The 22,017-nt window shown below is 37.1% G+C and overlaps 2 protein-coding genes across 2 annotated transcripts; both read right to left on the bottom strand.

Moving 5' to 3' along the window:
- Nucleotides 1-12,383: 12,383 nt before the first annotated feature.
- On the bottom strand, nt 12,384-17,466 carry LOC149514000 (uncharacterized). The gene is made up of 2 exons (XM_089746384.1): nt 16,307-17,466; nt 12,384-14,779 (listed from the first exon to the last, which is right to left on the bottom strand). The coding sequence occupies exon 2, from the start codon at nt 14,727-14,729 to the stop codon at nt 12,741-12,743; it is 1,989 nt and encodes a 662-aa protein (XP_089602510.1). The 5' UTR covers nt 14,730-14,779; nt 16,307-17,466; the 3' UTR covers nt 12,384-12,740.
- A 146-nt stretch (nt 17,467-17,612) lies between these two features.
- LOC111287988 (uncharacterized) lies at nt 17,613-18,785 on the bottom strand. The gene has a single exon (XM_022878724.2). It carries the CDS (start codon nt 18,560-18,562, stop codon nt 17,726-17,728), a length of 837 nt encoding a protein of 278 aa, XP_022734459.1. The 5' UTR covers nt 18,563-18,785; the 3' UTR covers nt 17,613-17,725.
- Between the last annotated feature and the right edge of the window lie 3,232 nt (nt 18,786-22,017).

Genomic DNA, 22,017 nt, shown 5'->3' with positions numbered 1-22,017 from the left:
TTCACATATATATATTATGACATCTACTTCCATATATAACTTCTTTGTCCTATGAAATAAATCAACCATACATGCACCCCCCCCCCAAAAAAAAAAAAAAAAAAAAAGGGGGAGGGTTTTCAGATATCTACTTACCCGTGCATGAAAAAAGCTTTCTCATTCTTGCACTAATTCTTTTCTTCATAATTTGCCTCCTCAAACAGAAAACTTCAGAGCTGCATGCAAAGAAAGTCTGAAATGTAGGAAATATATCAAATTTAGTTTATAGAAAGGGCATTGAGGAAGAAGGCCCTTTATGTTTCAAAGTTGCTTTGACTTTGCTTATGCTTGTAGAAAAAATAAAACTAATATATATAACATAAAAAACAAAAAATGGAAATGAAGAATGATAAAAAAAAAAAAATCTTGTATTCAAAAGTAACGATAGATCTTGATAATTAATTTTGAGGAATCGATTAATATTATATTAAATCTTTTTTTTTAAATAAATATATATATATGAAAGAAATATACTAAAAATAATTTATAAAATTATAAATTTTATTAGTTCATAAACAAAGGTACAAACATATATAATACATCAAATAAATAATTTTACTTAAAATTATGAATGATTTAAAATATAAAAACATAAATAAAATCGATTATTAAATTCACTTAAAATAAAATACGAATACACCAATTTTTAATAGTTTATGTGATATAAAAATTGTTAAGTTTTAACTGTCCAAGGAAAACTTTGCGAGATCTGTTTTAACGATCCTTTCAGCATCTAAGTCATTCGGAATTTAGAGTGTTTTTAGCTTAATATTGTTAGGTGGCTTAACTAAGCCGATCAAACATAAAGCATTCCCAGCGAAAGCAAAAACTTCTAGATTCTTTAATTCTATTAACGGGCAACTAGTGTTAGTTTGGAAGATTTTAAAATTTTGTGGGGACCAAGGCCCCTCTAGGTTTTATTAGGATCCTAACTCAACTTGGAAGGCAAGGAGATTAATGGAGAAGAGAGACTAATTAAAAAATATTTTATACACGAAATCACAATAATAATCGTATAAATATGTGACTGAATAATATTTGATGAATAATTTAGGTCATCTTTAAAAAACAATTGTCCCTCTTGTTTTCTTTGCTTTTTCTAATTTATTATTGTTTAATGCAAATTGGTGAGCAAGGCACATTTTTTTGTTGCCACCCATTTTATTCTCCTATGTCCAATCCTGTCAATGACTATTTACTAACCTAGAATTATCTAAGTCAACTGATCCAGCTGTCTGATCATAAGAAATAAATTGTTGTGAATTATATTTTTTGAAATAGTAGTGTTTCCTTTTGTTCGTGGTGTCGTGCGTGGCGCAACCTGCCGGCTTATAGTTTTTTTTTTTTTGCCAGAACCCCGCCTGCTTATAGTTTAATATACTTTATGGCAGCAAAGAAAGTAAAAGGATGCTGATCTTGTCTTGCGCTTTACTTGTAAGTAGATTTGCCGATTTTTTTTTTAACGAGTGCGTTTTACTTATTCTTTTTGTTATATTTATGTAATTATACAATTATAATTATCATAACGTCTAGATCCGGGGATCTATCGTCAGACATTGACTTTAGAGAGTCGCCACCAATCTTCTTTTATCCAGGTGTGATTGGTCACCTAAGGAATCTGCCCTTTTAGGGAACACCTAAGCTTAAGGGTCCCTAAAAGAATAGGTTCGGGTCTGCTTAACCAGAACAGAGTTCGGGAGTTCGGTTATGTGTGAGGAAGGTTATAGCACCCTCACAACGCCCATCAAAAGATGGTACCAGCTTGAATTTGTGTTATCCAAAAGCCTTAAAATTTTACCAAGTAGTTAGTTGTTGAAAATTATTCTCAATTGACTCTAATACTTTTAGCAGAAAATTGAGAAAATTCCCTCACCTCAAGAGTATACAAGAAAAACTACTGTTTCACTTGCAGAGGCTCCGTCGTCGGATTATTTAAAGAAAAATCAAGATCAACCAATTAATTAATTATCGAAAATTATTCTCAATTGACTCTAATACTTTTAGCAGAAAATTGAGAAAATTCCCTCACCTCAGGAGTATGCAAGAAAAACTACTGTTTCACTTGCAGAGGCTCCGTCGTCGGATTAATTAAAGAAAAATCAAGATCAACCAATTAATTAATTATCGAAAATTATTCTCAATTGACTCTAATACTTTTAGCAGAAAATTGAGAAAATTCCCTCACCTCAGGAGTATGCAAGAAAAACTACTGTTTCACTTGCAGAGGCTCCGTCGTCGGATTAATTAAAGAAAAAAAAAATCAAAATCAGCCAAGTAATTAATTATCGGAAATTATTCTCAATTGACTCTAATACTTTTAGCAGAAAATTGAGAAAATTCCCTCACCTCAGGAGTATGCAAGAAAAACTACTGTTTTTACTTGTAGAGGCTCCGTCGTCGGATTAATTAAAGAATAAAGAAAGAAAAAAAAAATCAAGATCAAAATCAAAGTCAAATAAAAAAAATAAAAAAAAACCTGGAGCGGCTCGGATCGCGGCTCGGCTTGGTGCGGCTCGGCTCGGAGGGGCTGAAACGCGCGGGTCAGAAAGCGGGTCGACGCTTCGGGTCGGGTCGGGTTCGGCAAAACGCGCGGATCCTCTTATTAACTTAAAGCCAAAACGACGTCGTTTTGGGAGGGTATAAAAGGCACCTTCCTCCGTTTTTCAGCAGACCGTTCCTCCCCTCTCTCTCTCTTCTTCCCTTCTTCTCTGCCTTCTCTCTAGAATTTGAAGAACGCCGGTGCCGGATTCTGGAAAATTCGCCGGAATCTGGGAATTTCGCCGAAAATTGGCCGGAAGTTGGCCGGATGGTCGCCGGTTTCTGGGATTCTCCGCCGAAAACTGGGTCTGTCGCCGGAAACTTCAAAGTTCACCGGAATTGTCGCCGGAAAATTCAAAAGTCGCCGGAATTTTCGCCGGAATCTGGAAATTTCCCAAAAATTTCCAGAAAATTTTTTCGCCAAATTTTTCTAAAAAATTTTTCTCACTGCCAGAACACTCCTAAACTTTTCCTTAGCTCTCTAAACACCCCTATTCTCTCAATCAGTAGCTTTTGCTTCTGTTTTCTCTGTCTTGACTGTTCCAGGGGGTCCCTTTTATAGGGATTGATCAGGAGTTTCTAATCAATCCCAATTCCTCTTTGGACGGGAATTCAGTCTTTGAATCCAATTGGACTCTTCTGATTGAATTCCCCTTCAGAGTGGGAGTCTTCAACTTTGAATCCTAGCCCTCCAAAATAAAAATTAAAATAAAATTAAAAAAAAATCTAGATAATTGGAAAGATAAATCAAAAGATAAAAAATTTTCAAATAATATCTGAAAATCAGAAAAAATCAGAACAGATAATTAAAAAAAAAAGATAAGAATAATAATATAATAATAATAAATATATAACTATATACATATAAATCTATTCTAATGAAAAAAAAAAAATATATATATATATATATACATATATTAATACATAATAATAAATAATAAAATACACAAGAGAGAGAAAAATAAAATAAAATAAAAATAAAAAATAAAAAAATACGGGTAAAAATTCAATTGGGCCTTGCCTATTTGGGCCAGGCCCAAATGATCTGGGTCAGGCCCAATTGATCCGGGTCAGGCCCAATTGATCCGGGCCCGGACCTGATTGGGTGTCTACAGCTGCCCCTCTTTGCGTATTTTCTGTGAAACAGAAATTGCGCAAAGACGTAGACACCCAGTCAAGACCCGACTCGACTTTTTTTTTTTTTTTTTTTTTTTTTTTTTTAGCTCCTCTTGACAGAGGCTCTACGACTTTGAAAAATAAATTGCTCCTCTAAACAGAGGCACCACGACTTTGGAAAGATAAATTGCTCCTCTAAACAGAGGCAACGAACTTTGGAAAGTAAATTGCTCCTCTAAACAGAGGCAACAAACTTTGGAAAGTAAATTGCTCCTCTCAACAGAGGTACCACGACTTTGGAAAAATAAATTGCTCCTCTAAACCGAGGTACCACGACTTTGAAAAGTAAATTGCTCCTCTCAACAGAGGTACCACGACTTTGGAAAAATAAATTGCTCCTCTAAACAGAGGTACCACGACTTTGAAAAGTAAATTGCTCCTCTCAACAGAGGTACCACGACTTTGGAAAAATAAATTGCTCCTCTAAACAGAGGTACCACGACTTTGAAAAGTAAATTGCTCCTCTAAACAGAGGCAACGGAACTTTGGAAAATAAATTGCTCCTCTAAACAGAGGCAACGAACTTTGAAAAGTAAATACTCCTAGACAATCATGTCCGAAGGAGTTGAAAGTTGTGTTTGAAGGGATTTCAGGAGATTATGCCCAAAGGTCTTATAAATCAACCCTGATACCAAGAGACATCCTATTTCGAGGATTAGGAACTTACCTGACAAGTTTCTTCTCAAACTTGCAAAGTCTTTTTATATCTGTCTTTTTCATGTGGGATGTTGGAACACCCCTGCTTCTTGAATTTGTACACTATACTTTCCTGAAAGTAGTGTATGCTATGCAAATGCATATGAATTTCAATGCATGCTATGCAAATATTGGTCAATTAATTCCTGTTCAATGTATGGTACTCAAGTTTCTCAAGCTCTTTTTACTTTTTTGGGTGTCAAGCCCTTGGATTCATCAAGGATCCAATTGCCCTGCTCTTCTAAGATCGAACCAGTGTAGCTCTCAATTGTCTCTTTCACTCACATTCTTCTTGTAAGAAATCTCTTCCTAGATTCAATTTCCTAATTAGGAACTGAACATGTCGATTCTGCCTTTTTCACTCTTGACTCATTCAATGTAATGTAAAAATCTTTCCTGTTGTTATTCATTCATCAATCATTATTTCAAATTCAAAAAGTAAGAATGCATTTGCACATTTCTTCAATGGTGGGGTATTAAGAAGAAAAGAATCTGAATGTTGAGAAACAGTCATAAGAAAAAAGACACAAAGAATGGAATAGAATGTCTCTTATTAGCAAAATGTTGGCAAATTTTGGTCAAGAAAGAATTACAAGGATAGGTATGGGGACAAAGCCCAAAATGAACAATCAGATAATCATGATAACACCTCTCAAAGTCTTTTCTGAAAACTCAACCCTCTGATGTATTTAACAACTTGGAACTCTTCCGAACTTGCTAGCCCCTATATCAGCAGACTTTTAAATTCGATGCCGTATCCTCCTTATCTAAGCTGCCTTTTCAGGTTTTCAACTTAGACAACCCCCTATGACTCAAACCGCTCTTTTTGGGTTTTCGCCTTGAGTCCTCCTTTTTCATTCACTTTTTTCTTTTTTTCCATTTTTTCCATTTTTTTTCATTTTTCATCATTTTTCATTTTTTCCATTTTTTCATTTTTTTTATTTTTTTATTTTTTTTGTATTTTTTTCAAGCATAGTATTTCTTCACAGCATCAGAATTTACAGGATGGGGTAAATCGTTTCCATCCATCTCAGTCAGTATCAATGCTCCACCCGAAAAAGCCCGTTTCACCACATACGGCCCTTCCCAATTCGGAGTCCATTTTCCTCTACTATCGTGCTGGATTGAGAGAATTCTTTTCAAAACCAACTCTCCTTCTCGAAAGCAACGAGGCCGAGTCTTCTTATCATGAGCCCTCATCATTCTTCTTTGGTATAACTGACCATGGCACAGTGCAGTCAATCTCTTCTCTTTTATGAAATTTAACTGCTCATAACGTTCACGAATCCATTCGGCTTCTTCTAACTCAACTTCTTTTAAAACTCTCAAAGAGGGGATCTCTACTTCCACTGGTAGTACAGCTTCCATCCTATAAACCAAAGAAAATGGGGTTGCCCCAGTAGAGGTGCGAACTGACGTTCGGTATGCATGCAATGCGAATGGTAACTTCTCATGCCAATCTTTGTAAGTCTCGGTCATTTTTTCCAAAATCCTCTTTATGTTCTTATTGGCTGCCTCAACTGCCCCATTCATTTTTGGACGGTATGGTGCCGAGTTATGATGCTTGATCTTATATTGAGCACATATTTCTTGCATCATCTTGCTATTTAGATTCTTGGCATTGTCTGAAATGATTTTCTTCGGAAGTCCATATCTACAGATAATCTCCTTTTTTATGAACTTGCAAACCACGGAGTGTGTCACGTTTGCATATGAAGCTGCTTCTACCCATTTTGTGAAGTAATCTATCATCACAAAAATGAATCTGTGCCTGTTAGAAACCTTTGGGGTGATTGGACCAATGACATCCATGCCCCACATTGAAAATGGCCATGGTGGTGCCATAACATGTAAAGCAGACGGCAGAGCATGAATCTTATCAGCATATATCTGGCATTTATGGCATTTACGAGCATAATCAATGCAATCATTCTCCATCGTCAACCAGTAATATCCCGCTCTCATAATCTGTCTTGCCATCATATGTCCACTAGTATGTGCCCCACATATTCCATCATGCACCTCTTCAATGATTTTTTTCGCTTCAGTCTCATTTACACACCTCAATAGTACTTGATCCTTGCTTCTTTTGTAAAGGATATCCCCATCCAGGAAAAAGCTCATAGCCAATCTTCGGATGACCCTTTTATCATTTTCTGTTGCATGAACTGGATACTGCTAATCCTTGACATATTGTAAGATGTCATAATACCAGGGTTTTCCATCTTCTTCCCCCTCTACATTAGAACAATACGCTGGTATATCCTTAACATCTAACTTGATGGGCTGAATGTCGGTGTCATCATTAATTCGAATCATTGCAGCCAGAGTAGCCAATGCATCAGCAATCACATTTTCTTCTCGAGGTAAGTGATCGAACTGGACATCTTCAAATTGTTTCGTCAACTCTAGAATATACTTATGATACGGAACGAGTTTTGAATCTCTCGTCTCCCATTCTCGTTTCAACTGGTATATAACTAGAGCTGAGTCTCCGAACACTTTCAGTGCTTTTACTCTTCTTTCTATAGCAGCTTGCAAACCCATAACACATGCCTCATACTCAGCGATGTTATTTGTGCAATTGAAATTTAACCTCGCTGTTACAGGATAATATCGTTCTTCTGGAGAAATCAGAATTGCCCCAATTCCATGTCCCAAGGCATTAGCAGCTCCATCAAAGTACATTCTCCAACATTTTTCTACATGCCCCCCTTCCTCCAGTTGAGAAATAGTCATTAAGTCTTCATCAAGAAATTCTAGCTTCATCGGCTCATACTCTTCAGTAGCACGATCTGTAAGAAATTCTGCTATAGCGCTCCCTTTTATTGCTTTTTGGCTCATATATATAATATCATATTCCGAGAGCATTACTTGCCATCTAGCAATTCTTCCAGACAAAGAAAGCTTCTCGAAGATATACTTAATGGGATCCAGTTTTGCTATGAGCCACGTAGTGTGATAAAGCATATACTGTCTGAGTCTTTTGGCAGTCCACGCTAATGCACAACACATTTTCTCCAGTGAAGAATACTTGGATTCATATTCTGTGAACTTTTTACTCAGGTAGTAAATAGCTCTCTCCTTTCGGCTAGCTTCGTCTTGCTGCCCCAGCACACATCCCATTGAACTTTCACATACAGTTAAGTATAAGATTAAAGGTTTCCCTGGAACAGGTGGCACCAACACTGGAGGGTTCGATAAATATTGCTTAATTTTATCAAACGCCTCCTGACATTCTTCGCTCCATTTCCCAGGATTATTCTTACGGAGAAGCTTAAATATGGGATCACATTTGTAAGTAAGCTGAGAGATAAACCGAGAAATGTAGTTCAATCTCCCCAAAAAACCTCGAACTTCTCTTGGTGTGCTGGGAGGCGATAAATTCTGGATGGCCTGTATCTTATCGGGATCAACTTCAATTCCTCTTTCACTGACCACGAAGCCTAGCAACTTCCCTGACTTTACCCCAAAGGTGCACTTGGCTGGGTTTAATTTGAGCTGAAATTTCCTTAACCTCTCAAATAACTTTCTGAGGCTAGTAACATGATCTTCACCCTCACAAGACTTTGCAATCATATCATCTACATACACTTCGATTTCTTTGTGCATCATATCATGGAAGAGTGTTACCATGGCCCTTTGATATGTTGCCCCAGCATTCTTTAATCCAAAAGGCATGACTTTGTAGCAGAAAGTTCCCCACATGGTCACAAAAGTAGTCTTTTCCATATCATCTGCAGCCATCTTTATCTGATTATACCCTGAGAAACCATCCATAAAGGAGAAAATTGAATGCTTAGCTGTGTTATCTACCAGTGTGTCAATATGAGGCAAAGGAAAGTTATCCTTTGGGCTAGCCTTATTCAAGTCCCGATAATCCACACACATTCGTACTTTTCCATCTTTCTTAGGAACTGGGACTATATTGGCTACCCATTCTGGATACTTGGCCACTTGTAGAAAACCTGCATCAAATTGTTTCTTCACCTCCTCTTTAATCTTTAGCAGCATTTCGGGCTTCATCCGTCTCAGTTTTTGCTGAACTGGCTTACATTCTGGCTTTAGGGGCAATCTGTGCTCCACTATCTCTGTGCTCAGTCCTGGCATATCCTGGTAAGACCAAGCGAATATATCTACAAATTCACGAAGTAGATCTGCCAACCGTCACCTATCTTCAGATGTAAGTGAAGTACCTATTCTGACCTCTTTCTTATTCTCTTCATCTCCTAGATTCACTAAGTCCACTACCTCCTGATGAGGCTCAATTGGCTTATTCTCTTGTTCAACCATCCTCATTAGGTCCGGAGGCATAACATATTCTTCAAAATTCTCTTCATTATCAAGTTCATCAGTATTGATTGAATTCTCAAAGCTAACCTCTTGATTGTTATCATGATTATCTTCATGTTCATTTAAAGACCTGCAATTGAATGAAATGGGGATATGTTGGCAAGATGTGCTTGGAGAGATGAAAAAAATGAAGACACAAGAAGAAATGAATGAAAATGCATACTTCCTAATTTTTATTAAAAATAATAAATGATGAATGGCCCAAACAAAAAAGATCACCCCATAGCCTTGGGCAAAAGCTATTGAGATGTTACTATTACATTGAATCAAAATCAAAAGTCAGAGGCATTTCAATGGCACTCCAATTGTTCAGCTCATAGTCTTGTGGACAAAGGCGAACCCACTCCTCTTGATTAGCTCCCATTTCATTTTCAACAGCATTAATGGCTAACTGGGCAAAATCGTCTTCCACACTTTCCTTTACAACTGGGTACATGAATCCTCCAGGTCTGAAGGTTTCATACAAGTGTGGGATAAACATCAGTCTAGCTATTTTTCTTGATGGCCTTCTTTTGACTTCCCACTCTGCCATCTCATAGCCTAAGCCTGCCCTGTCGCTATTGTCCGCTATTGTCGGAGGTTCTTTAATTCCCTGCAAATTTTTGCCTAGCCCAAGTCCTGGACACCAGCCTTTGTTGATGACTTGGCTCACCACTATCTTTGAAAAAGGCTGACTTTGAAATCCTTCACCTACAGTATTGACCAATTCAAAAGATCGATAGGAGCACTCCAATGCTTCTTCGGCAGCCTCTACATATGGAGTGTTCAATGGTTGGGTCACTAGCATGTCTTCCTCCCCAACTACCACTACTAATTGACCTTTCACATTGAATTTGATCTTCTGATGCAAAGTAGAGGGTACAGCTCCTGCCATGTGAATCCATGGCCTTCCTAACAGACAGCTGTAGGATGGAGAGATATCCATCACTTGAAATTTTATATTGAAGGTGCACGGCCCAATTTGTAAGGGCATCTCAATATCCCCCAGGACTTCTTTTCTGGTTCCATCAAAGGCTCTCACAATCATCTGACTATCTCGCATATGAGAATAATCGATGGGTAACCTTGCCAAAGTTGACATAGGCATGACATTGATGGCAGAACCATTATCGATAAGAACTTTAGCTATGATATGGCTCTGGCACTTTACTGTGATATGCAAGGCCTTAGCATTTCTCTTTCCCTCCAAAGAAATCTCATCATCACTGAATGAAATGTGATTTGGCATGACTAAGTTTCCAGCCAAGTGATTCACATATTCGACAGACACGTTATGTGCCACGTATGCCTGATTCAACACTTTCAGCAAGGCATTTCAATGTGGCTCTGAATTCAGCAACAGTGATAACAATGAGATTCGAGCTGGCATTTTATTCAACTGTTCCACAACTGAATATTCACTATGTTTTACCAGCTTCAGGAATTCACAAACCTCCCTTTCTGATACTGGCTTTGGCTGATCTTCTTCAGGCTCTATCTCTGGATTATTTCGTCTTTCTCCTTCTTTAGCCTTCTCTCTTCTAGCCTTCTCTAGCATTTCTGGGGTGTAACATCTCCCACTTCGAGTAATGCCTCCTACACCAGTAATGTTAGAAGCATCGGCTTTGGAGACCTCTTCTTTTTGCCCCTGCACTACAGCGTCACATCCATATCTCCAGGGTACAGCTTTATCATCTTTGTATGGGAAAGGAGTTGGGACTTTAAAAGTTACCGGCCTAGGGAGGAGCTTGTCTATGACTGATTTTGGTTTGTTTCCACACCGAATTGTCACTGGTTTGGGAAACAGCTTTTCAGGCCTATCATTCATGCACACCTCAGCATTCTTCAAGCTTTCTTTTTCTTCGTAGACCTCTATCTGATGTGAATTCAGGAGTTTTTGCACCTCTCGGTGAAATTGTTTACAGGTCTCAATGGAGTGGCCTCTTGCCCCACTATGATACTTACAACTAGTACCAGCTATATATGCTCCATGATAGCTGTGTGGACTTACCAGTTGCATCATGTCTGCCTTTCGTAAGACATCAAACAACTGATCGAGAGGTGTCTTAATATCTACCACTTCTTTCTTCACATGGCGCTCATGCTCTTCACCTATAGCATTCACATTATGATTTGGCAAAGGATTGCCACTAACATTTGGTGCAGTCATCCCTCCAGTATCAAAGCAAATCATCCCATCCTTAATCAATCGTTGCACTTTATATTTCAGGGTAGTGCAATTTTCGGTGGAGTGATCAGCAATCCCATAATGGTAGTCACAGTGGGCAGTGGGATCATACCACTTAGGGTAAGGTGGCTTGAGGGGTTCCAATTTACTTGGAGCAATCAAATGATTGTTGTAGAGCTCCTTGTATAATTCCGTATAGGTCATGGGAATAGGGTCAAAAATAGGTCTTTCGCGAGTGGTTCGTTGCTCCCGCGAGCCACCAGCAGGGTTAGTTGGGCGAATTTGTGGTTTTGGGGTGGGTTGAATGTTAGAACTGTACATGGTGTTTTGGGGTCTATGAGAGGTTTGATAGGTTTGGGGGTATGGTGGTTGGTATGGGTGAAAAGAAGTGTTATTTACAGTGGGGTGATAGGGCAGATATTCTGGTGGGGGGTAGGGCGAATAACCCCTAAGTTGCTGTCTATCAAAGCTCACAGCCTGAGCTTCAGTTTCTTTTTTCTTTGGGATTCTTTTGCTAGATGCTTCATTCCCTTCTAACTTGCCATTCTTGATGGCACTCTCAATGATTTCTCCTGAAATTACCATATCGGCAAAATTCTTTGTTGCATTCCCTATCATCTTTTCATAATAGGGAGGTTTTAAAGTGCTAACAAATAGCACTGTAGTTTCTTTCTCGGTCAGAGGAGGCTGTACCTGAGAAGCAATATCTTTCCACCTCTGGGCATACTCTTTAAAAGATTCATTTGTCTTTTTCTCCAGATTCTGTAAAGACAAACGATCTGGAGCCAAATCGATGATATGTCGGTATTGACTGATAAAGTCATGCGCCATATCACTCCAAGAGCGAATGCGAGTCCTGTCCAGTTGAACATACCATCTGGCCGCAGAACCAGTAAGACTGTCTTGAAAAACATGCATCAAGAGTTTCTCATCCTGTGCATGAGCTGCCATCTTCCTGCAATACATGGTGATATGGGTTTTGGGGCACTTTGTACCATCATATTTTTCAAATTTTGGTACCTTGAACTTATGGGAGATAACCACATCAGGAACTAGGCAGAGCCCCGCAGCATCAACTGACCCATAGAAGCTAAATCCTTCCACGGCCTTTAGCCTTTGCTCTAGCATGCTAATCTTGGAACTCTCCTCAGCTTCCACTCTCATCTTTTCCTTCTCCTTCTCTTTTAAATCATCTAGATCAGGAATTGGTTCTACTGCCTTTTCAGTGAAGACAGGATTTATATAACTGTTATACTGCCCTGGGTTGAAAGTTGATGGCATTCCAGGATATGTTGGATATGCGAAGTGTTGTGGTGGGACCTCTTGAGCAGACTGAGCTTGAGGTGGGCCAAAACCTGGAGGGTACAATGGGTCAGCCACTTCTTGCTGGCTTGTACTTCTTTCAACTCCTTTTCCTTTATTCATATTATTAAGAGCCTCCAGAATCTTGCTTAGCTCACCCTCAATCTTCTCTTGGGCTTTCTCTATCTTTTCAAATCTTTGGGAATTTTCCTGCTCCATTTGCCTTACTCTGAATCTGGTGTTGAATCGATGAGTAGGATTTTCGCTAGACGGAGCTATCCTGGAACCTTGAGTACCATATCTTAGAATCAGTAAATTGGCATGATCATCACATGGTTATTTTGTAAGTGTAATGAATGAGAATGCAATGAATGAGAATGTAATGAATGAGAAATGCATGTATGCAAAGAACATTTGCCTCAAAACGGTATTCAACTAAAAAATTTCATTTATTCCAAAAAACTTTGGTCTACATTGAGTTTATCATCCTAGCATTATAGCCATAAAATTGTTTGATCTGTTCATACTGGGCCTTGGCCTCTTCTATGAAGTTCAAGAGACGCTGTCCATGTTCTCCTACTGGGGCCACCACTTGTCTTAATGCCTCTGCCTCTTCCACCATCTCTCTTGCCTTACGCACCCCTTTATGAATTTGGGCTGTTAAGTGCTCAATGTATTTCTGCCTCCCTAGGTTCTCTCTTTTACCACACCAGACTTGGTATGATAATTCTCTATGTTCTCTAACCAATGCAGCAATGTGGTCTCCTTGTTCATCCAACCTTTGACTTAGCCCGCTCAAATAACTGTTTAGCATGTTAATTTCTGCCTGTGCTTCAGTACTTTCTTCTTCTAATTCGGCATACTCTTGCTTCAGTCTTGTGTTTTCCTCAGTCAGCTCGACAATGGTTATCCCTTTGGCCCTTTCTCTCACACATAGCCTCTTATGCTCCTGGTGTAACCTTGCTAGATCTTCAGTAGCTGCATCACGTTCTCTAGCAATCTTATGAACTTTAACTTCATAATTTTCAGCTCTACCTTTCCACTGGGCTTTTTCTTCTTGAAGTTCTTGAATCTCTTTCTTTAACTTGATCTTTTCAAATTCAAACTCTTTTGTTGCCAGCTCTAACTCTGATGGTATCTCTTCAAGCTTTTCTTCTGTCGGTGGTTGAGAGACTTCATAAGTGAATACCATTTCTTGTCTTCTCTTTGCTCTCCAAACCAAGTAACCTGGGGTGACTTTTTCAGTGAATGGTCCAGGACTCACTCTTTGGGGATTTTTCCATGCTTTGATCATCTCATTCATCCTCTGAAATGCTTTAGGCTCACTGTAAGAGAAATCTAACTGATGAAGCCCATAAGTCACAGGAATGAACTGTTCTCCCCCCAATTGCCTCCTTACTAGGAGCGGTGCATAATTCGTCACTCCCCATAAACCCAGAAGTGGAACCTCTGCACTATCCCCACATTGGTATAACATAGGCTCACGATTCATCCATGGGGCTAACCATCTCACCCTGGCACTTTCCAATTTTTGTAAGAAAGTTATCCATTCTTGTTTAGACCTCCGCTTTGACCAACCACTTTCGTAAAATTCCTTGATCGGAAAGCGATTACGGATATAAATCTTCGAGAAAGCACCATTTCCATGTTCGAAATGGCTTTTCATCCACACATACAATAACTGTATGCATCCTATGAAGCGCCCTCCATTCCGACGATAATAACTCAAGGATCTGATAGTCTCTGCTAATATCACCGTTGAGGGATTACAGCCATTGATCACACTCTCGAAGAAATCAACTACCTCTATCTCAATATGTCCCAAAACCTTTGGAAAGATTACCAGTCCGTATATAGCCAAGGCAAATATGTCCAACCCCCGTTCTTCATTGGCATGTTGCATCAGAAACTCATGAAAGAACTTCCAAGGTAGGCAGACCTGTTCCTGTTTCTTCTTTGTATGAGAATCCACAACTTCCTTGTTTATCCCCATGAGTTGAGCCAGACTTTTACGAAATCCTGACTTATGCTTTTTGACATATATCTTGTCAGGAGTCTTGAGATACAAACCCAACAAGACCGAATATTCTTCTATGGTGGGAGTCATATCAACTTCATTAAAGATGAAACACCTGTATGTAGGATCCCAGAATTGTGTTGCAGCTCTAATTAGTTGATCATCAACAGCCACTACTAGAAGGTGTGCTATATGCCCATGTTTCTGACAAAACTGCTCTTGTCTTGACGGACTCATCTTCTTCCAGATGTCAACCAAATCTTCTAAATTGTTCTGTTTGAGGAGGATAGATGTTTCTTGAGACAGAGTAGACTCATACCCAATTGGCAAGCAATCTCCCATCTTCAGTTGGGTCTTTTCTGACAAGGCCCTTACCTCATTAGGTGTCCCACAGGGTGCTAATACTGATGAAGAACAAACTAGGCGTTCATTGGTGTCCATGAAAAAAAATTTGTTGAAGACCGTTTTTCAGGCAAATGTTCTTTATGCAACTTTATGATGTGCACATGAACCAATGCAAAAGAAAAAAAAAAGGTTAGTATACCCAGAAAAAGAATAAATAACTAAATAAATTTAAACATCACACAAAGTAAAAAGGATGAATCCTATGCTTTTGGTCAATTCTAACAGGGAAGGGTGATGGCCCTATCTATGGGTTAGGCACTCTTAAAGTTCACTATATGCGGTTTTAGGGTCAAAGTCTAAAGGTCCTCAAATTGTTCCTTACATCCTTGTCCATCACAGACTAGTAAGGCACCCTAATCCTCACCCATTACAGGCTACAAAAGGAAAAGGTTCAATTTGAGTGGGAGTATTTCGCTAGCCACTGCGGAGGCATTAGACCTCACGAAAGCAATAGGTACTTTACTCCCTCCTAAAGGGACGGAGCTCGGGTGTAGAGCTCATGTTATGCACATGCATATGAATGACATAATTAACAGACATGAATGAATAATAATACATATATACAAAAAGGTTCAATTTTATTAGGCTTTTGGATAACACAAATTATTTGCTGGCCTGACTCTCAAGGTCCCCAGCGGAGTCGCCAAGCTGTCATAACGTCTAGATCCGGGGATCTATCGCCAGACATTGACTTTAGGGAGTCGCCACCAATCTTTTTTTATCCAGGTGTGATTGGCCACCTAAGGAATCTGCCCTTTTAGGGAACACCTAAGCTTAAGGGTCCCTAAAAGAATAGGTTCGGGTCTGCTTAACCAGAACAGAGTTCGGGAGTTCGGTTACGTGTGAGGAAGGTTATAGCACCCTCACAACGCCCATCAAAAGATGGTACCAGCTTGAATTTGTGTTATCCAAAAGCCTTAAAATTTTACCAAGTAGTTAGTTGTTGAAAATTATTCTCAATTGACTCTAATACTTTTAGCAGAAAATTGAGAAAATTCCCTCACCTCAAGAGTATACAAGAAAAACTACTGTTTCACTTGCAGAGGCTCCGTCGTCGGATTATTTAAAGAAAAATCAAGATCAACCAATTAATTAATTATCGAAAATTATTCTCAATTGACTCTAATACTTTTAGCAAAAAATTGAGAAAATTCCCTCACCTCAGGAGTATGCAAGAAAAACTACTGTTTCACTTGCAGAGGCTCCGTCGTCGGATTAATTAAAGAAAAATCAAGATCAACCAATTAATTAATTATCGAAAATTATTCTCAATTGACTCTAATACTTTTAGCAGAAAATTGAGAAAATTCCCTCACCTCATGAGTATGCAAGAAAAACTACTGTTTCACTTGCAGAGGCTCCGTCGTCGGATTAATTAAAGAAAAAAAAAATCAAAATCAGCCAAGTAATTAATTATCGGAAATTATTCTCAATTGACTCTAATACTTTTAGCAGAAAATTGAGAAAATTCCCTCACCTCAGGAGTATGCAAGAAAAACTACTGTTTTTACTTGTAGAGGCTCCGTCGTCGGATTAATTAAAGAATAAAGAAAGAAAAAAAAAATCAAGATCAAAATCAAAGTCAAATAAAAAAAAATAAAAAAAAAAAAAACCTGGAGCGGCTCGGATCGCGGCTCTGCTTGGTGCGGCTCGGCTCGGCTCGGCTCGGCTCGGAGGGGCTGAAACGCGCGGGTCAGAAAGCGGGTCGACGCTTCGGGTCGGGTCGAGTTCGGCAAAACGCGCGGATCCTCTTATTAACTTAAAGCCAAAACGACGTCGTTTTGGGAGGGTATAAAAGGCACCTTCCTCCGTTTTTCAGCAGACCGTTCCTCCCCTCTCTCTCTCTTCTTCCCTTCTTCTCTGCCTTCTCTCTAGAATTTGAAGAACGCCGGTGTCGGATTCTGGAAAATTCGTCGGAATCTGGGAATTTCGCCAGAAATTGGCCGGAAGTTGGCCGGATGGTCGCCGGTTTCTGGGATTCTCCGCCGGAAACTGGGTCTGTCGCCGGAAACTTCAAAGTTCGCCGGAATTTTCGCCGGAATCTGGAATTTTCTCAGAAATTTCCAGAAAATTTTTTCGCCAAATTTTTCTAAAAAATTTTTCTCACTGCCAGAACACTCCTAAACTTTTCCTTAGCTCTCTAAACACCCCTATTCTCTCAATCAGTAGCTTTTGCTTCTGTTTTCTCTGTCTTGACTGTTCCATGGGGGTCCCTTTTATAGGAATTGATCAGGAGTTTCTGATCAATCCCAATTCCTCTTTGGACGGGAATTCAGTCTTTGAATCCAATTGGACTCTTCTGATTGAATTCTCCTTCAGAGTGGGAGTCTTCAACTTTGAATCCTAGCCCTCCAAAATAAAAATTAAAATAAAATTAAAAAAAAATCTAGATAATTGGAAAGATAAATCAAAAGATAAAAAATTTTCAAATAATATCTGAAAATCAGAAAAAATCAGAACGGATAATTAAAAAAAAAAGATAAGAATAATAATATAATAATAATAAATATATAACTATATACATATAAATCTATTCTAATGAAAAAAAAAATATATATATACATATATTAATACATAATAATAAATAATAAAATACACAAGAGAGAGAAAAAAAAATAAAATAAAAATAAAAAATAAAAAAATACGGGTAAAAATTCAATTGGGCCTTGCCCATTTGGGCCAGGCCCAAATGATCTGGGTCAGGCCCAATTGATCCGGGCCCGGACCTGATTGGGTGTCTACAATAATAAAAATTTATATAAAATTAAAATTTATAAATATGAGTTTAAGAAGGAATCCTGTAAATTTTAAATTGTTGATTATACGAGAGTGCTTATAATCCCGGATGATTTATTCGCGACAAAATGTCCCTTTTTTTTTTTTTTAATTTAAGAAGGGCATTTAGCCATAATCCCAGAATCCAAAACTCATATTTAGAGTCGCATCAACTCGAAAGAACAACATCATTCAACAGACCAAACCAACACCACGTTTGGCCATTACATTAATTGATTAATTAACAGTCTAGAAAATTAGAAATCGTCACCACCATCGTCGTATCCAATATCATCTTCAACCTTCTCCGCCACCTTATTTTCGAAATGATCCTCCAGCGCATCCACGCCCTCCGCCAATGCGAGTCCACCCAAAATCCCCGCAGCCGCACCCACAGCCAATCCTGTCCCCATCCCTCCAAACTTGCTCTTCTTCTTCTCCTCTTGCCCAGAGTACCCACCACTTCCCTCACCGTATGGAGCCTGCCCGTACGCAGGCTGAGCACTATAATTGTAACCACTGTAGGGGTAGCCAGTTGGTGGGGCCGCGTTGTAATAAGGATTTTGTGGCGGTGGCGGCTGAGAGTATTGGTAACCATAAGCTGGTGGAGCTGCTGAGTAATCTCTTGAAGCCGGTGGTGGGACCCCATAGGGAGGTGCACGGTACGGATCGGGCGCTTGATAGCGTGGCTCTCTGATTAAAACTTTGACGTCAACTTTTCCGTGGGGTCTCCCTGAGGGTCGCTTCAGATGGAGCGTTTTCTTGTAGCGTTCTCCAAAGCCGGCGTCGTTGATGACTTCCCGGAGCTTGAGCTTAGCGGAACCGATGAGAGATTTGGTGTCCTCCTCGGAGCCGGCGTGGACGACATCGATGAAGAGGGTGGTGTCGTCGTTGAATGAACCAGGGAGAGGGATGAATAGAGTTTCGTCCCAGATGGGAAACGTGTCACCCTCCTCGTCCACTTTAGTGGAACACTTATTCCTTGGGTCCACCCAGACGACGACGTAGGGCCTTAAGGGGCCGTAGCGCCAATTCACGTTTTTGAGGTCTTTGGCGGAGGAGATGGTTACCTCTATTTCACGGGGAGCGGCCATTGTGGGGTGAAATGGAAATTTGAAGAAGAAAATAGCAGACTTTGTTTATGTATTCCGAGGGAGAAGGTGAACGGGAGGTTATCATTTATAGGTACGATGTAGAGGTTTCATCACTTTTATTAAATGTAATTATTACATTGACCTTCTAGAAGGGAGAAGTAGGTCTGGCTGGGGAAGGGAACATTAGGAGAAGGAAAGAAAATAGTCTGGGAATGACAAAACAAGGGTGGGAATGGGATAGCTTACCTTAAGGGTTAAGTATTTGTATGAAAGTGATTAATTGACAGGTGGCAATTTCTAACTGGAGAATCACAATTATTATTTATTATGTTCCATTTCTAATCGAGTGAAAGCGTTTTTACAGCCACACAGCTAATTGACTTACTGTTGTTAATGAAAATCGACTAATGAACAGTGTTGACCGATTGTTGAAGTGTGTTTGTAGGGACGATATATTCTGGGGGAAAAAAGATGAAAAAAAGCATGGTTACACAAACACGCCTCATGGAGCGAACATGGTATTCTCTTCTTTTTGTTTTTTAACCACCAGAATTGCTTTGTGATCTACTGTCTAACAGAAAATGGACCACAAAAACTGCATCGTCAAATCAAAGTGGGAAAGTCTGGCGCACGTTTTCGATGGGATCGGCCTTCAATAATTCTTTTAAGGCTCGGTTGACTTGATCTATTTTGATTTAATGATGTAAATCAATACAATTTTTTACCAATTATTTATAAATATATTTAGCTTTTATTTATTTATACTCTTTATTAAGTTTAATCTAACATTTATTATTTTTATTGTCAATCCCTATTTTATTGCCACGCGTCGTTAACGTAAATCATAAAACGTAAAAGTCATAGATTAAGGTCTTTGAGAATATAAAAAGCCTTTTTGTTTAAACTTTTTTTTGAAAAAAAAAATCATTTATACTTTGAATTAAATTTGAGTGTGTGATTTTTTTCATTATTCTAACTCATTTTTTCAAAAAATTTTTTTTTATCATTAATGAATCCTTTTCGTTTTTCAAGTTCTTTGAATATCAACAATGTTCCACATTCAATTGTTAATTTTTTTCAAAAACAAAGCGATGCAAAATATTATGAAATTCTTCTCCTTGAAATCTCCTCCTTCAAACGTTTTCTGGCTATTTATAGCCCTAAATATATAAATGATCATTCTTTAATTAATTTTACAAGAAAATCAAGTTTTTGGTGGCTCATTGTTATCCATGTTATTCTAATTCTCTCTCTCCAGACAAATAAATCTATTTTTTTTTTCAAAATCGATCTTCTCTTGTAAAAATATTCATATCATGGTTGTTACATTGGATAAAAATTTTTAAAAATTTTCTGTTGTAGTTGTCATTTTTTGCTTTCAGAGTTTTGTTATCGCGAAAAAAAAAAAAAAAAAAAGGTATCTCAATCTATAATTGTTATTATTATGGTTGTTATATTAGACTAAAAACTTTTGGAAATTTTCTATTGTGGTGATCATTCTTTGTTTTCAGAGTTTCATTGTTGCAAAGAAAATTAGATACATTAATTTACAATTGTTATTGTTTCATTAGCTTATCTTATTCTATTGTGCCTCCAGTTTTTATGAAAAAATTGTAATAAAATTGTTTTATCAGTTTAATTGCAAATTATTCATGAATACATTCTTTAAGGAAAGTTAATGGATACTATAATCTAAATCGCAAAAACACCTGAAAAATTACTTAGTTGAATAATATTTTTTACGTTCATTTTTTAAATAAATTATTTGTTTAATTGATAAATAAACTCATTTAATAATTATTAATTTGTTCGTTTATAAATTATTTATATTTGTTTATTATTCGATAATAATAATGTTATGTTTTTATTTTTTACTTTAATTCTATTCATGTTTGATTATAATTTTTATTATTAATTAACATATTTATATATTATTTTTCAATATTTTCGTTTATATATATTAATAAATATTATTATTTAATGTTAACAATCGAATTCATTTAATTTAAATAAATTAAACATAAATCAACCTCAAATATTATATCATTTGAATGAACCGAATTTAAATATAATATATATTTTCTAATCAAACTCAAACGAATTCCAAACAACTTTAAAAATAAACAAATAAATTAAAAACATATATTTTATTTGTCGATTCATTTACAACTTATTTTGTTTCAACATGATTGTGTTTGCAATTAAAAAAGTATAAAGGATAAAGACTTTGGCTCAACACAAATTTCTATTGCGACATTTGATCATGTACTTTTTTTCTAATAATATATTATTCACTTGGTTTTTTTATGCAGTATTTTCATATAAATTCACGTATTTAAATTTATATATTTAGAAAAGTAAACTATAATTGTACTAAGAGCGTTTATTTCATTTAAAATTAAAGAATGTTTATTTGTATGTATATTCTATATTTAAATTATTTATTCTCATATGAAGTTTATTAACTGTATTGTAATTGAGTTCATATAGAAATATAACTAGTGTTGGACCCCAACTTCACTCAGTCTGATATAATAATTTTTAGTATTTATAGAATTGATATTTGTTTGAATTAAAAATTAAAATGGTATGTGTAATTAATATAAAATAATAATTTGAAAAAAATTAACATTATTAATTGTTATTTTTAGAAAAACTTGATAATAATACAACCTTATTAGAAAGCTAAATGCCTATAACTGCTTTAGTTAACACAAACTTGTTAGAAAACATAACTTATATAACAAATTTACAATAGTTAGGTTAAATTTAAAGTTGCAACACATGTATGAATAAATTTTATTTATAATTACGATAAATAATAACTTTGAAAGTGTTATGTGTGTTTATTGCAAAAAGATAATAGTCATTTTTTTTCAAGTAATTATTAGTAACAAATTTATTTCAGGAAATCATCTAATATAAAGTCAACTTTCTTTTTGCAAAGAAAAATATAAACACATAAGCAACTCAATAAAGACAATGGACATTATACTAAAATTAACTAACATTTTCTTAATAGCAAATCTTCCTCACTCAAATTCTCTTCATTCATTTCACCATCATTTCCATCATCTGCCTCGATAAAGTATTTTTACAAAAAAAAAATGATGGTTTTGTCAATATTTCCACTTATGAAGTTTATAATAAATGTCATAAGAATTCATAACCATAATTTATTAGTGTTTAACATTACAAGGACAAAGAATAAATTACAGATGAATAGACAATGTCACTGTCCGTAAGTTGGTTTAGGCACAAGGGTTCTTTCCAAGTCGAGTAGCAGTTCAATTTCTAGTGGGACAGAGTTTTAACAACCAAGAGGATTAGGCCTTGAGGCGCACTAAAGGTCTAGGTCATGGGGAACCAACACAAAACAAATGGTGTGGATAGTAATCAAGACTTCAAAGGCTCAAGAAATGTGTTCAGGTTTGGCAAGATTGAGCTAAACCCAA

This window comes from Durio zibethinus, chromosome 17 (assembly GCF_047325235.1).
Source record: "Durio zibethinus cultivar Kanyao isolate XHJ-2024 chromosome 17, ASM4732523v1, whole genome shotgun sequence".
Taxonomy (NCBI): Eukaryota; Viridiplantae; Streptophyta; class Magnoliopsida; order Malvales; family Malvaceae; genus Durio; species Durio zibethinus.
Note: the sequence above shows the minus strand (reverse complement) of the source record. Positions and strands in the feature narration are given on the sequence as shown.

What these genes read in the sequence shown, in the direction of transcription:
- LOC149514000 (XM_089746384.1), bottom strand. Translation starts at nt 14,729, where the DNA reads ATGGACACCAATGAACGCCTAGTTTGTTCTTCATCAGTATTAGCACCC.
- LOC111287988 (XM_022878724.2), bottom strand. Translation starts at nt 18,562, where the DNA reads ATGGCCGCTCCCCGTGAAATAGAGGTAACCATCTCCTCCGCCAAAGAC.